Below are 16,851 nucleotides of genomic sequence, written 5' to 3'. Positions count from 1 at the left end.
TCTGTGTCTGTCTCACATTCAAAGGTGATTTGCATAGGATTTTTTAACAGTTGGGCTTGTACTCCCTTTTTCTTCTTTGTGGTGGATAAAGGCATGAATGGTTTGTTTGTTTATTTTATTTTCTGTGTGGCTTTTAACTCCCAAACATAAGAATGTAAAGTCTAGTCTTCCCTAGGAAGGCCAGTAGGAAGTGTCAGAAATGTTTATTGTTAGTTCTTAATCCCTTAAGGTAAAAGGTAAAAGTGTGGCATCTTTCACAAAGTCTGTGCTTGTATTCCAAGGTATATTAGTCAGTGATTGACATTAAATGGTTGTTATCAAAATCAAACAAAAAACAATTTCATACACGGACTTAAAATCCCTCTGAACAGCTTAGCTTCCCCTCTCTTGCTTCTATTGTCATTTACACTATCTCTTCAGTCACCGTGCAGTGAAAAAGAGGAAGAAAATGCACAGAGAAGAAAAGGCTACACAAGAGACAGAAAGGAGAACAAACAGAAAAGGACATGAGAGAAAATGGAAGTGAAGAACTATTCTGGGAGTTTGGGTGAAGAGGTTCACTCCTCCACTAGCTCAATCTAAGGGCAGCTCCAGCAAGAAATAGTTGGGATTCACTGGTTTAAAGTGATGAACAGGTCCAGGTTGTGAGCCCCTTGCTTGCTGTGACGAAGCAAGTTACAGGAGTAGTCTCATTGACCTCAGTTTACCCACAGGAGCAGACCTATTGCTCACCAGGACAAATAAAGGACTCATACTCTGGCTCATAGAATTCCTGTGTGGTTCTACACGTAGACTTTAACCTCAAAATTGTAAATGAACAGATAAGATGATCTTGAAGAACTCATTTCTGTATCTTAGATTACAAGCCGTGGTTTCTGTTAAATTTAATTGGTTCCCTTGCAGCATGCATGATACGCCATAAATATAGAGCTCTTTGTTGCTGGGCATTGGCTTTAAAACTACCACGGCACTTTTGATAAGAGTAGGTCTTGTCCCAGTGTCCTTACGCATACATCTCTTCTTTCCCCAGTGTGTGCCATTCTGACGTGTCCCGGGATGGCTGTATGTCACTGGTGCTATGTGTGCATTATTGTTACATCCATTAGCATTCTTTAAAGGTGGAAGATGCTATATAAATGATTAATGTTTTTATTTGTATACAGAAGCTTCCTAATACTATGGAAACAAAAACTGGTTGGATAGCGAATTACAAAACGGCCGTCCCTGTTTGCTTACTCTGTGTTCAATGTTTCGCTTATGTTACCTCACAGGCTTCTGAGTTTTATTACAGCAGCTGCCTACAACCCAGCAATCCTCACTCTGACACATGGAGTCAGGGCTGCAATAACCTAGGTTTTTAAAGTGAATAAAATGAGACTTGCATGCTAGACACAGCAAAGCAATGGGAAAATGCCCTTACCAATGAACCAGAACATGTCCAGAGAACCAATCAGTCAAACACTGACAAGTTTATCATGTAAGCAGAAAATGAACTGAACAAGAACTCATGTACCGTGATTTGGGATGGGGAAAAAATTTAAGGAATGAAAGCAAGGGGCTAGCAGAGAACAAAAACTGCACAAACAATTTGTTCCTTTTACCCCCTTACCTAACATACAGAATTGCATTTAATATGGTAAATCAATCTTTTTGGAGGAACTATTTTTTTTTAATAGGAAAAGAAGGGAAGGGAGGCATGGGCCTAATTTAGACACTGTAGGTGAGACTGCAACTCTACTGACTTTAGTAGATTTTCACTTGCTTCCACCAGATCTGAATTTAGACCTCTGAATCTTATTAGCTTTGCGATATGAACTCACAGTTAATGACTGTGTGTGTATAATGGTGACCAGTGTCCAAGTATGTCACCCTATAGCTCCTCTGCACCCTCACCCTCTTAAATACCCATTCTTTCTTGTGTATCTGTCTGTCGAATCATATTTATATGGCCCCCATTTCCCCATTATATCTGAATGCTCACAATCTCTAATATGTTTATTCTCACAATACCCCTTTCCAGTGTAGAAAACCCATTCCTGCTGCTTCGCTCCCTTGCTCCCTCCACTGAAGAACTACCACTGGCTAACTCTCAGTCTGCCCCACCTCCCATTGTAGACCATCACCTGCGCCTAGATGAGTTTGTTGCCAACTCTTGTGTTTTTATTGCAAGCTTTGTAATATGGTTAGGGTACTAGGCTAGGACTTGAGAGACCTGGGTTCAATTCCCTGCTCCATCACTTCCTCTGTGGCCTTGGGCAAGTAATTTAGCCTCTCTATGCCTCCGTTCCACAGCTGTAAAAATGTTCCTGATGCCTCAGTTCTCCATCTGTAGCAATGACTTACCATATTAGTAGCCCTTCCCTACTTCACAGGGGTTTGTGAGGATAAATGCATTAATGATTGTCATATGCTTTGAGATGCAAAGCTCTATCTGTCAGGTATTATTATACTATCACTTAGAGCAACAGCTCCTGGAAACAGATGATTAGCTGAAAACTCTCAGCTTCATTTAAAAAAAAAGTTTCTGCCCTCATGGTTGCAGAGAAAAGCCTGAAAAAGTGGTACAAGGGTACCCTACAGGCTTAGCAACCAGAAGGCAAAGATTTTTTTTAAAAAAAACTCATGTTTTTTTAAGCCAATCTCATGACTTTTTTTGAGGTCTGGCATGTTTTTTTTAATGCTTGGGATTGGCAATACTGTGTTTCTGTTATCTGCCAGAAAATGGGAATAATTGCTTTTAAAATAACAAAATCAGGATAAGCTATACTAGCTCTTTCTGCAAATGTTTGGAGCAACTCAGCTGACCAGTTTGTCTTTCCTCTTTTGCTGAAATTCACTAATTCTGTAGCTATGATTTTTTTATATCCAACTATTACTCTTTATGTCCCTTCAGTTCTTTTTTCCTGTGACATCAGTTCGGCGACAGATCTCCATGCATTAGTGGCAATAAAACTGCTAGGTGTCCAAAGTCAACCCCTAAGCATATTTTAATGCTATTATATCTCACCATCTGCTTTGACTCACCAGGATGAAGGTGTTTCCTGAAAGTCTAGCCAAACTCCAACAGCATGAGAGTGCCATGGCCATGTTGATATTTTATTTGTTTTTAGAACGTTGAGATCTATGAGACCAACAGACTCAGAGAATTGGTATTAGGATAGAAAACTTTTTATGTCAAGGTTACTGGTATGAATGTGGCGTGGGTTGATAGCTTGGGGATTTGAGAAAGATATTGACATATTTTATGCTGTCTCTGATCTGTTGACTTCAGTTTCCAGTGCTGTGAATCTGGTATCCTTTGTAAACACAAGACAGACTTTTTTTTTTATCATTAGAAGCATACTCTGATCAAAGGATAAGCTATTTGCTATGAGAGGGGAGCAATAAGAGGGCATGAAATGTGTACACTTATATCCCTTGCATACATGCAGAAGTAAAATGTGTATTTCCTTCTAGCACAGGCTCAAAATGTATGGCAAGTAGAAATCCAAGGAGCAGACCATTTGCAAAGCAGAATGAAAAGTGGATTTAAAGGAACTATGGAAAACAAAAAAAAAATAGCAATGTTTTAAAGAAAATGTTCTCTTCCTACAAGTTCATACAAAAATGGCCACCATTTTGCTGTATGTAAACTTGTACCCCCAAATGTTGTGATATTTTGATAAAGGCCTGAACAAAAGCCCATGGAAGCCAATGAGAATCTTTCTGTTGATTTCAATGGGCTGTGGATCAGGTCCTTAATTACTATTTTTCCATCTAAAAAGAGCTTAGCAGCTTGGTGAAATTTTGTCTCAGCAGAGGGGCTCTTTTAATAATAATTCTGAAATGACTCCTGCACTTTGTGTTTTGGTGGCTGATACAGGTTACAATTAGTGACAAAAAGAATTAACATTTATTTCACCATAGTATTTACAGAATTTTCTGCATGTAGAATGGGAAATACCACAAATGCTGGGGTAAACTTAATTAGGAAAACCATTTTTTCCCCAAGGATAGTCTTAATTGACTATCAATCCAATAGGGAAATATAAAGGAGGTAGGTTTGATTTTTGGGACCTAACTTTCATAGCCTTGACATGCACTAACGTCTACATGACATTTACTTGTGCAAAATCTGTCTGTCTTGGGTTTTGCACATCCTTTCCTGTGCCTCCACATACAGATGCTCCAATCTCTCACCTGAACAAGTAGGTGTCAATACTTGAAAAGTGTTTGCATACATAAAATTGCACACACAGAAACAGAGTCTGGTTTTGCTCATATACGTTCCAGCACTCAGTTGTGAGGAACATTAGCATGAAACCTCTGAGGTTTGAAGCCTTCTTTCAGAATCTGGTCTTTTAAATAACTCTTTTTCCATCTAGATATCCTATTTGTCATCTTAGCTGGCCTCTCTTTCTTTGCTGGTATCTAGACCAGAGAATTCTCTCAGAAATTCACTGGAAGTTCTGTGTTTACATAGTGATTATTTACAAACCACATCAAGAGAAATGTTGCTCGCTGCTCAGGAATTTGGAGGAATGACGCTCAGAGAGTGAAAGGATGCTGCAAACACAAGACTCAACAATGAAAGCAACTGAATACTTAGCCAAAAGTATTGAGCCATTGAGTAACCAAAGTTAACTGACTCGAAAGAAAAATCAGAATATCGAAGAATCAAATCAGAGCTGTCAGAATTTAAAGGGAAGGAGTTAAAAAGCTCTGATACAGTACTATAAAATCCTCTTACCTGTAAAGGGTTAAGAAGCTCAAGTAACCTGGCCGGCACCTGACCAAAATGACCAATAAGGAGACAAGAGACCTTCAAATCTGGGTGGGGGGGAAAAGGTTTTGTCCGTCTGTGTGATGCCTCTGGCCGGGGACAGATCAAGAAAGCGAGCAATTCAACTCCTATAAAGTTAGAAAGTAATCTAGCTAGAAAATGCATTAGATTTTGCTTTTGTTTTTGACTTGTGAAATTCGCTGTGCTGGAGGGAATGTGTATTCCTGTTTTTGTGTATTTTTGTAACTTAAGGTTTTGCCTAGAGGGATTCTCTATGTTTTGAATCTGACTGCCTGTGAGATTATCTTCCATTCTAATTTCACAGAGGTGCTTCTTTTACCATTTTTCTTTCTAATAAAGTTCTGTTTCTTTTAAGAGCCTGACTGATTTCTCTATGATCCTAAGACCCAGGGGTTTGGGTCTATGATCACTTTGTAACCAATTGGTAAGGATATTATTTTCAAGCCTCCCCAGGAAATGGGGTGTAAGGCTTGAGGGAATAGGAACTCCAAGTGGTCCTTTCGCTGATTCTTTGTTAAATCACTTGTTCGTGGCAACGTACCCCCCAAGGGCAAAAAGTTTGTGCCTTGGGGAAGTTTTACCCTAAGCTGGTAGAAATAAGCTTAGGGGGGTCTTTCCTGCGGGTCCCCACATCTGTACCCTAGAGTTCAGAGTGGGGAGGGAACCTTGACATGGTGGCAGAGCGGTGGGATCATTTTTGAACCAAAAGCACAGCAGGATTTTAAAAGGACAAATTTTTCTCTTTGTTTGAAAAACAGGGAGGGTTTTTTTAAAAGCTGATTAGAGCTTCAGGTTCTGTCTCTGTGCCTGGAGACAGAGCAGCTGCATAACAAAAGGATTTTTCTGTTAGCTGGGAGGGAACCCTGAGAAGAGCCAAGAACATTAACTCTTTGGGCATTCCAACAAGCTGGCACACTGCAGAAGATGACATTCCTAAACACAAGTCAATTTTAGTGCAGGACAATGGTATCAGATTGGCACTTCCTTGATAAGATATTCTCTATCCACAGAACAGATACTACTGCTGTAACAGAGGGTAAGCTGCAGGGAGCTGCAGAGTCAGCCCTCTTACAAAGGCAATGTTCCTGGGGATCCTGAGTGGATGAAAACACAATGAGCCAGACCCTTAGCTGATTAAAATGGGCTTAACTTCCTTTGAACTCAATGGCGTTACACTGATCACACCAGTTGACAATCAGGTTGAATATGAAGAAAACACTACAAGAAATGAGCCTAATTATTCTTCAATAATGTTGATTTTAAAAAAGATAGAGAATTTTCCAATCTATACTTAACACTGTAATTTATAGGCAGAAGGTCTCCAGAAAATCATTTCTATACTATGCATTTTTATAGAAAAGTTAATGCTTAAATTCCATTTTTCTTGTTTAGTTGTAATGAAGGCTGAGGGTGGGTGGATTGTGTGAAAAGCCATTATCAGTAATCTAAAAGGGAAATGGGTATACTCCTCTGGGGAAATATTTTGAAATGACAAGCTGTTTGGTAAACTTTGGTGCATTTCTAATCGTAATAGCACAAAATAGTATTCTTCCTAGTATCTCTGAGCCAGAGATAAAGGGATGATTTAGCATTTTTCAGAGAGGAAGATGAACTCCAACATTGTCCAGAGAGAAAGATAAATAGGAAAATTTCCCTTACCTTGCTTTAGTCTGAACACAGTGTAAAGCATAAAGTGCTAGACTATCCAACACTTTCTAAAGCCTACGGATGCATTGTACTCATTATCACAGTTTGACCATGAAGAAATAGACAAATCACAAACTCTGATGGTATGTTCAGAATTTATCAGATGAAAGACAAAGCATGGGATGAAATCTCGCAACATGGTATTGCCCTTGGAGTTACACAGCTGAAGGCTCAAAATCATACAAGAATTGAACTTCCTCATGCTAGAGGAATTCAACAACATGGCTGAGATTTTAGCCATCTATTTGCCTTAAGGATCACCTCCCATCAAGGACAAGTGATGATGATGATGAGGATGAAGAAGAGAAGGTTGGGATTGCCGATGCTAACCTTTCATGAGGATTGTCCTGGCCTCTGCCCACTCGGTTCTTCCATCAGATGTCAGTAGACCAATTGGAGGCAGCCTCTCTTCTTCATTCTCTGCCATTTTGACTATCTTTCTTAACTGAGTGAATAGATCCCCTTCGCTGAGACGGCGGAAATTAATTACAACATCCAAAACAAAGAACTGCAGGGAAATGATAAAAGTCAGAAGGATCACAGACAGATTATACTGAGCTCTGTAAGAAAACATCTCGCTCAATGTGGGATGGCCTGGAGATGCTGCAGCTCTGCACAATGAGAATTACGTGGCTGAGAGAAGTGGTGTGCTAACATGCTGGGGCCTGATACTGTGCTCTCACCTGTGTTTGGGTTTGATACCAGTGTAACTCCACTGACTTCAGTTGAGTGGCTCCTGATTTACAATGGAGTGAGAGCAGAATAAGGTTTACGTTGTTTGAGTAAGTTTAAAAACACCTGAGCCATTAAAACCAGGAAGCATGTTAATAATTTCCATAGTCCCAGCTCTTTTAAAAATAGCATAGGGATATGCAATACTGTTACATGTGGAACCCACACAGCTTTTTATAACCCATTTATTATGTGCTAAATTACGCTGCTTGCTCTCCAAAGTTTTGCCAGCATTCAAAAGCTGACCATTAGCAATAAGTAAACTGTAGAAGATTAAGTGATCTATTGTGGATGGATAAACAATCAGGTGTCTGGATGCTTTTCCAGATTAATCCAAACCACCTTGATGGAGAAACTGACAGGGTCAGATTAAGACCAGTTGGGACCTAGATCTACCAGAACTTCCCCTCCTGCCAAAAACAAAACAAAAACCCACACCACAAAAAAGATGACCAGATTCTTTCCCTCTGATTATCCATCTTCAGCCCCCCACAAATAGACTTTCACTGCCAGTTCCTTCCCCATAGACATGTCATTCTTCACTCTTCACACCACCCACAGGTTCCTTAATCTTCTGCCCTCCCATTATTACTCTCAGTTGGCTTGTTGTTCTGTTAGGCCCACACAGGCCGGCAGGCAGGGATTCCAAGGATGCTGCCTTAAGCTATCCAGAAAATTTCCTCATGACATTGCCAATGATTCTGAAACTTTGGCTTTTCATCTCGATTTAGAAAGAAAACACAATTCAAAATGTCAGAATTTTCTGTGGAAGAGAAATCCTGTTTTGTGACCAGCTCTGCTCCTTATAATACATTTAAAAAAGCAAAATCTTTGCCTTTGGAATGCACCATATTGTACTAAATGTCAGGAACTTGCAAACAAATGCTGTATCGGAGGGGTACTGTAGAAGGTCTCTTCTCTTCCCACCCTCACTCTAAATTATACATGCTGAACACTATGCGGTATGCCAATATACCCAATAGAGTTTTCAGGTTAAAATATAAACATTTCAGCAAATGCACATTGTATAAATTTGTTTGCCAGTGGTGTTGCTTCCCTGCTTGAGAAGTGTTTTTATTTGAGTGGAAACTAAATTAGTATTTTCCCCGGTCCCACATCCATCCTCGCTGCAGCAGTGTATTCACAATGTAAGCTGGGCTAGGAAGGGAACAAAATGATGGGAGCTTCTTGTTAAACTGCTGGCAGCATATCACTGATAAGAACTGAGTATGGGCTTCAGGACTGAGTCCAGTGCCATCATCTATTGTATATTCAATGGGATCCTGGACCAATGATCTTATTACATTGCTATCAAGCAAATTTATGCATACCCGATTTCTGAAGGAAAGAGGAAAAGGTTTAAAAACATAATGTCTACTCACCTGATTGTTACAAGCAACAATAATGTGCTCTGGTTCTGGCATTATGCTGCTTTTCTGGGCCACAAGAGTATCTTTGGTATGGCCTGGAAGACGATAGGAAGAAAAGAGTCCATAGTATTGCTTCATACAGAGAGGATGACCAGACAGCTGTCCACGAGCAAAATCAACAGGTATAGCATTGCTGGAGAGAGGGGAGAGAAATAAAGCCAGAGAAAAGTAGAAAGAGAGAGACACAGAAAGGAAAAGAAATCTAATCTGTCCTTTGTTCTGTTACAATTAGATTAGGTACAATACAAATGGAATAATAAAAACAAGATTACAGTGTAAGGAAATAGATGAATTCCCATACCAAAGTTAAATACATCATTCCTGGCAGATTCATGCATATTCATTAAGCAATTGTATTTGCATTCAATGAATATGTGCTGGAGACTCAAACAATAGCAGAGCATGCAAATCAGTGACTGCAACATATATTCATCATCTGTGAATATACAGTACACTTGCACTTTTCCTCATCCAGTATAAAATCTTTCACATATGTAGCCCCTGCCCATCCAAAAACAAATAAAAAAAAAAGGACCCCCAAGAGTCCTGTGATAGGAGTAGGGAGCTTGCTTAGAAAGGACCCTCAAAACTCTGTAGAATAAATGAAAGTCAGCTGAACATCTGAAGTTGACATACACCCTAGAACACGGACGGGCAAACTTTTTGGCCTGAGGACCGCATCGGGTTTTGGAAATTGTATGGAGGGCCGGTTAGGGGAGGCAAACAGCCAGGTGTGGCCCGGCTCCCCCCCCATCTGCCCCTCCCTGCTTCTTGCCCCCTGATGCACCCCTGCCTCATCCACTCCCTGTCCCTTGACTGCTCCCAGTACCCCCGCCTCTGACTGCCCCCCGCCGCCTCATCCAACCCCCTCTTCTTCCTGACTGCCCCCCCCCCAGGACCCTTGCCCCTATTTAACCCCCCTGTTCCCCGTCCTCTGGCCGGCCCGACCCCATCCACACCCCTGCCCCCTGACCACCACCCTGAACACCCCTGCCCTCTATCCAACCCGCCCTGCTCCCTGCCCCCTTACCGTGCTGCCTGGAGTACCTGTGGCTGGCAGCGCTACAGCTGTACTGCCCGGCTGGAGCCAGCCACACACTGCGCAGCACAGAGCACCGGGTCAGGCCAGGCTCTGCAGCTGCGCCGCCCCGCCCCAGGAGCTTGCAACCCCGCCACCCAGAGCATCGTGCCAGTGGCGCAGTGAGCTGAGGCTGCGGGGGAGGGGGAACAGCAGAGGAGGGGCTGGGGGCTGGCCTCCCAGGCCAGGAGCTCAGGGGCCGGGCCGGATGTGGCCTGTGGGCCGTAGTTTGCCCATCTCTGCCCTAGAAGGCCATGTTTGGTTTGTACTGGAAGTCCAGGCTAGAGTTGCTTAGAATGTTTAAGGGAAACATCTCCACCTCAGGAAATCAGTAGAATGTGCAGGATGGAGGGGAATCATCTTGACTGTGAGGAGTTAATTTAACACTACCAAACAACTTTGGTCCTTAGTGTGACACATGGGGGAAGTAAAGGCTGAAATTTAGCAGCTGGATCCTTTTTAATTGCTAGGAGTCTGGCAACAATACACACTAAAGTGCCTCTTTAGTGACCAGAACAAAATCGGGTTACTTTTCTGTGGAATATTTTCTTTTCTGATTACAGATTGTAGGACATTATACTGTCAATGCAGTAGAAACTAAAATAGTTGTCATTGTAGGCAGGGGCCACAGGGAAATTGCTGGTATTGTGGTTAAGATACTAGACCAGGAGAAAGTTGTCTAATTCCCAGGTCTGCCATAGACTTCCTGTATGACTTACTTCCTTGGAAAAGTCACTTAATCTCTCTGTGTCTCAGGTCCTCATCTGTAAAATGGGGATAATAATACTTAATTTCTTTCCACCCTCCACCTTTGTCTTGTCTATTTAGATTGTCAGCTCTTTGGGCCAGAGACAGTCTCTTATATTCTGATGTAGTGCAAAGCCCAATGGATTCCCAATCTCATTTTGGGCCTATTTTTACAAGAATAGTATATAATAACAATGATGATAAGAAAGCCTGTGATTATAATGATTTTAGGAAGGGGACATTATACTATATTGTTCTGACAACAAAACTTGCACTGATTTAATACCTTAAGCTATGTTCTTGTGTTATAATATTTTTGTCTGTCTAAGTTAGGCTTTGTTTGAAATACTTTACCCAGGCAACTGGGCTATCTACATAGCTAAAACTACATACAAGTAAAAGCTGTGTTATCCGGCACTTTATCAACCAGAAAGCTGTATTAACCAGCATTTCTGATATTTCCCAATACAAATCTTCAATCTAGTAACTGGGACTAGTATACTGCCCAGGAGGTTATGCAACTGCATATTCTACACTCTACTTTTATGCAAAAGAGGTGGAAGACAAGTAAGCAAGCCGATACCAGAGATTTATTCAAAACACCAGCTTCAAGGGTATGTCAGAGGGTCATTAAAGATTCAACGCAATCTCCTACACCTTCTACATCTACAATGATAATTGATGTTTATAATGATGACGCCAAAGCACTGCAAGATCCTGAAGTGCCTTCTGAATCATCAAAGATTAAATTATGTTCAGTATAGTTTTAGTGTTAAGTTTATTTTCAGTGATCTGGGTGTCCGCCATGCGCAGCCCATAGTGATATGTAGTGTCATAAGATAACCTACTGTATAGAAAACTTTAGCTGTATACACCTAAGTGCTTCAAGAAACCAATCACTCTGCAGTGCACTACTACTACTGGATTGGTGAGTACAGTACCTGTATACTATTTTGTATTTTATTCATTTTTTGTATTCTATTTCTTTGAAAATTGGTATTCCATTGATAAGTATAACTCTTACTTAACTGGAATTTTTGACTAACCGGCACCACCATTCCACCAACATGCCAGATAATAAAGTTTTTACTGTACTTCGGAAAGTTATGAACTGCTTTTGCATACTAGTTTTGTGCCTATTGTGTTTGCCTATGTAGTGATTCAAAAGATGCTAGGATTACATTGATTATCCTATGGCTGTAAAAGGGCAACAATGGATATTGGAATATTAATAGTTATAATGAGGAAATATTAGTGTTGGTACCCAAAGGTAAGCAACAACAGTAGAACTTCATAGACAAAGGAGTAAAGAATTATTAAAGAAAGGCAAGGAATACTGTGACAAGTCTTCTTTAGATCAAGGAACCCAGGTCAAAATATTAAAGATAAAATTTTACATCTTTGCTAAGCAATATGTATTCCTAGCTCTTCACAGATGCATACTGTACTGTCATGTAAAGATGTAGCGACAAAGTAGTTTATAACATATCAACATCTGTATTTTTAGATATGCAGATATGGCATACAGTTCTATAGTTTATCTTAGACAAAAGCACATGTTCCTGAGCAATCAAGTGTGATAAGTTTTTGAATAGTTTTAGATTTTGAAGTAAAAAAATCCAACAACTCCTTCCAATTTCTTTTCTTATAGTCAATTCACAGGTGGTGAGACTAGGGTGACCATATATCCCGATTTTATAGGGACAGTCCCCATATTTGGGGCTTTTTCTTATATAGGCACCTATTGCCTCCCCCCCCCCCCGATTTTTCACACTTTCTATCTGGTCACCCTAGGTGAGACCTCAGATGGCTAAATATCGACTTTGTCTTTCCCTGGCCCAAAAGAATGCTGGTCAGGATGCGTGACAAGGGAGCTCTCATTATCCCATGATTGAAAATGTTCCCTTCCTCCATTATGGTGCAGTGTACTGTGCCTTGGTTGTCTGCCACATTCCATTCTTTGGGTGGATGCATTTCAGTGGTACTGCTGGAATGTAGTTTGTAAAATTCTTTTGGATGAATGGTGCTATATATGTAAAATACTGTTATTAATAGTTCTCAAGGACTGCTGGAGATATTTTCCTACATTTACAACAGGAAAAATGGATTACAACTTTTTTGGTTAAATACCAGCAGTAGAACCTGGTGTGATTATGCTTCCTCTCGTGGGGTTTATTATTTTGGGATGGGATAGGGGATGTCTATTAACAAATTAACCACGGTGGAGAGGTGAATATCAGAAATATGGAAAATTGTAGAGATACTTGTGAGGGAGTTTACTAAACTGGTGGTTCTCAAGTTAATACATAGGGCTGTTAGCAAACTTTGCTATGACACACCACACAACAACATTAACCCAGGAACCAATCCCTGCAACAAACCCCGTTGCCAACTCTGTCTGCATATCTATTCAAGGGACACCATCATAGGACCTAACCACATCAGCCACACCATCAGAGGCTCGTTCACCTGCACATCTACCAATGTGATATATGTCATCATGTGCCAGCAACGCCCCTCTGCCATGTACATTGGCCAAACCGGACAGTCTCTATGCAAAAGAATAAATGGACACAAATCGGACATCAAGAATTGTAACATTCAAAAACTGGTAGGGAATCACTTCCATCTTCCTGGACTCTCAATAACAGACTTAAAAGTGGCCATTCTTCAACAAAAAAACTTTAGAACTGGAATTAATTTGCAAACTTGACACCATCAAATTAGGCCTGAATAAAGACTGGGAGTGGCTGGTTCCCTCTGTTGATACTCACACCTTCTTGTCAACTGTTGGGAATGGGCCACATCCACCCTGATTGAATTGGCCTTGTTAGCACTGACTCCCACTTGGTAAGGCAACTCCCATCTTTTCATGTGGTGTATATTTATACCTACCTAGTGTATTTTTCACTCCATGCATTTAATGAAGTGGGTAATAGCCCACGAAAGCTTATGCCCCCAAAAATTTGTTAGTCTCTAACGTGTCACAAGGATTCCTCGTTATTTTTGCTATGACACTGCCACTCATTGATCTGTGGTTGGAGAGGATGGACTCCTTAGGTACATCTGAAACAGTCACATTAGTCAGATTTTTACATTGTACTGTAGGTTGAACTGTGTATCTGACAGATGACTGACATGACTTATGAAGAATCCTCAACTGGCACCTCATATTGTAGTCATAAAGGAGAAGCATGTAAAGCTACCATGGTGTTGCCAAAGCTACCATACCTGAACCATTTCAGTTCCTAACATTAGACTGGTCCAACGAATTATGGCCTAATGTAGCCTGACTTTGGACACCTCCAAGCATTCCTAATCAGAGCTCTTTATATTTGTAGTCAGTCAGTGATTCTATTTCCAAAATACTTACGCATCCAGTAAAGCTTTATAATCCAGCACTCCTGAAATGAGATTAGCAGCAAACCTGTAAGTGAAAAATAGACATAACCTCACTCTTTTGCCATGCAGCAACTTGGTGCCATTTCTGGGAGTTCAGCCTGAGCCCAAGAAGGCCCATAAAGATCAATTATACTCTACAGCAGTGGTTCGCAAACTTTTTTTTCCGCAGATCACTTGAAAATTTCTGAGTCTCGGCGGACCACTTAATGATCTTTCCAAATGTTATTTTGTACCATTAGCTAACTATTGTAATGCGCTTTAGATAAAAGCGCTATATAAAAAAATTAATAATAATTAATTTTTTTTGGTTCTACAGATAAAAGCACACAACTCATATTTTAATATCAGTAGTCTCATCTTTCTAATGTGATGGATGTGCCCTCTCTCCCCCCGCCACGGCAGCCCCCGAGCTGGGGCTGGGAAGGAGGGGGGGCTCTCCCTCTCTCCCCCGCCACGGCAGCCCCCGAGCTGGGGCTGGGAAGGAGCGGGGGTCTCTCCCTGCCTCCCACACCACAGAAGCCCCTGATCTATGGCTGGGAAGGGTGGGTATCTCTCCCCCGCCACAGCAGCCACAGAGCTTAGGCTGGGAAGGAGGGCCGTCTCTCCCCAGCAGCTGCAGCCCTGGAGCTGGGAAAAGTTGCCTCTTTCTCTGGCCCCCACAGCCCTGCACATCCCAGATTCCCCCCATCCCCTCTTCTCACCCCACTGCCTCCTCCCACCTACCCCTTATTCCCCCCAAGTCCACCACCTCTCCTTACATGTGTGTCTTCTCCGGGGTCCAGGCACCTAATTAGTGGAGCCCTGCCTGCGCAACTCCATTAATTAGGTGGATAGGCCTTTATTCTCTCGTGTGTGGCCATCCAGGCATGCACTTCAGAGAACTTTTCACAGACCACCTGAATGGAGCTCACGGACCACTGGTGGTCCACGGACCACACTTTGAGAACCTCTGCTCTACAGCATAACAGAGTCTGTCTCTTGGCAAGAACAGAAAAAAACAACAGCTATGATAAATTTTAAAATACACATACAAAGGAAGAATTTGTTGACTAGTGTATATAATTAGTGTTATGTATTTTTATGAGCATAGTGCCTAATCATGGACCAGGACCCCATTGTACTAGGTGCTATACAAACACAGAACAAAATGACAATCCCTGCCCCACAGAATTTACAATCATGTAATGATGATCCTTACTTAACAATTAAACAAAATTAGACTGGATACCACAAGAGGATACTTGGAAGTAGTTGTTTATAGAACGGGATGGGGGCTGCATCCTTGATAGGAGTCTCAGCAATATAAACACTTAAATACTACCTGGTGTATTGAAGTACTTGCTGTCCTGAAATATATACTCTTGCTCCATGGCTGTAGGGCAGGAACATTATTTCCTCAGACCGCCCATTTGCTGTGTTTCTGAATGGGATCTTCTATGCTAAAAGTGTTTGCATGTTACACATCATATGCATTAGAGAAATGCAAAACAGTTTCACAGAAAAGAATGTGCACAGTGAATCTATTCAGTAACAAGAGGAAGCACATTTATTCTAATGTTTAGAGTAGGTTTAAAAAAAAGACATGGTGCTCTATTTATGCAAAATTTTAATATAATACAGATCAGCTTCAAGGTTCTGGCTGTTTTTCAAAATTATAATAGCATAAATTCATATGCAATTTAGTGTTTCAGTAATGCGCAGCTGGAAAGTACTAAAAGCAAAGAGGAAATCTGCAATATTTGAAAGTAGCTTTGCCTTGTATTGCTGTTTAAAAAGATTTGGCAAAGGTTGAGAATTGGAAGCTTACTTTTTTAATAGCATCTGGGGATGTATATTGTGTACTTGGCTTGTATAAACTTTGTTTATTCTTTATGTTTTCACTTTTTAAAATAAATTTAGCCACCCTTATATCCATATAGGGAAATGGTCAACACCAAAAATGTTCTTTGGATGCTGGTGATTTTAGAAGGAACAGGGCTCCAGAATTCATTGGTTTTACGTGCAGCAGCAGGTATAATCAGGAGTAATGCAATTACTTTTTGATATAATTTTTGAAAACACTGTCTGTTAAAGGGACCCTTCTCCCCCAAACCCTGTTTTCTTATCCTTCAAGTCAGCTCTGTTGTACATAGCCTAATTCTTCATGAGCCCTGGAAATGATTTTCTTCTAGCTCATGTTTTAATATTGTATCTCCAAGTTCTTTTCTTTGGGCTCTGCAGCAGTCTTTTCCATTAATCTGTTATCTGATCAATGACAACAAAGCACTCACTGTTGTTTTAGAATGGATTTTATCGTATTGTCGGAGGGTGTTGATTTCTTGATACTAGTTCTTGGTATCCCAGTTGTTTCCATTGCACTTTCAGGTTGTTTTGACACTAGCAAAGTTAGTGCCCACTTTCCAGCACTTGCGCAGCCTGGGGGTACATGGTGGGAGATGGGGCAGTATACTAACTTTTGGGCTTATATTTTTCCCTACTCATCAGTCCCCAGGAGATGCTCAACTGAGTACAAATGTTTTTCCTGCATGGCGCAAAGACCTCCGATTAGGGTGGCTGACATGTAGGGCTCTGCTACAGCTTGCTGAGTTGTAACTATAGCATATTGGAGACTGTTCCAGTCTAAACAGCACGCATGGAGTCAGGATTTCTTTTCCCAGCAAAGAGCTCTGATTTGGGAAAGTATCTGATGAGTAGTTTAAGATGCTTCACAAATATCCCTAGTTTTAAAATTTCCACTAGTATATTTTGTCTAAAATGATAAATGTGATGGCAAAATTTTCTATTAAAAAGTATAATTCTTAACTTAAGGTTTCTGCGTGAGTGAAACTAGAAGCTGCCTCTAGCCAGTATGTACAGTAGGGAATGGTTTAATGACTGGCACCCTCATTTGTTCAAACAAGCTACTTGTCTGTTTGCCAGAGTAGCATATTTAAAGGGTTTTTTTCAGAGGCAAAAGCTGTGGTCTTTAATAC

The 16,851-nt window shown here is 40.9% G+C and overlaps 1 protein-coding gene and 1 long non-coding RNA gene across 10 annotated transcripts in view; one reads left to right on the top strand and one right to left on the bottom strand.

Annotated features, from left to right (window-relative positions):
• Positions 1-16,851, top strand: part of LOC144267365 (uncharacterized) — an 86,116-nt gene that overhangs the window by 26,028 nt on the left and 43,237 nt on the right. The gene's annotated exons all lie outside the window — the stretch shown is intronic.
• CHAT (choline O-acetyltransferase) overlaps positions 1-16,851 on the bottom strand; it is a 50,805-nt gene that overhangs the window by 21,785 nt on the left and 12,169 nt on the right. For 5 of the 7 annotated variants that reach the window (XR_013346607.1, XM_077821274.1, XM_077821271.1 and 2 more), the window contains 3 exons: positions 13,851-13,904; positions 8,605-8,785; positions 6,821-6,998 (listed from right to left, as the gene is read on the bottom strand). Coding sequence is in view for 6 of the 7 variants with exons in the window: in XM_077821274.1 (XP_077677400.1) it covers positions 6,821-6,998; positions 8,605-8,785; positions 13,851-13,904 (413 nt within the window). In the remaining variant the exon portion in view is untranslated. Of the gene's footprint in view, positions 1-6,820; positions 6,999-8,604; positions 8,786-13,850; positions 13,905-14,637; positions 16,841-16,851 lie in introns of those variants that run through there. The other 2 variants (XM_077821275.1, XM_077821276.1) reach the window with 2 other exon arrangements.

Source organism: Eretmochelys imbricata, chromosome 7, assembly GCF_965152235.1.
Source record: "Eretmochelys imbricata isolate rEreImb1 chromosome 7, rEreImb1.hap1, whole genome shotgun sequence".
Classification (NCBI taxonomy): Eukaryota; Metazoa; Chordata; order Testudines; family Cheloniidae; genus Eretmochelys; species Eretmochelys imbricata.
Note: the sequence above shows the minus strand (reverse complement) of the source record. Positions and strands in the feature narration are given on the sequence as shown.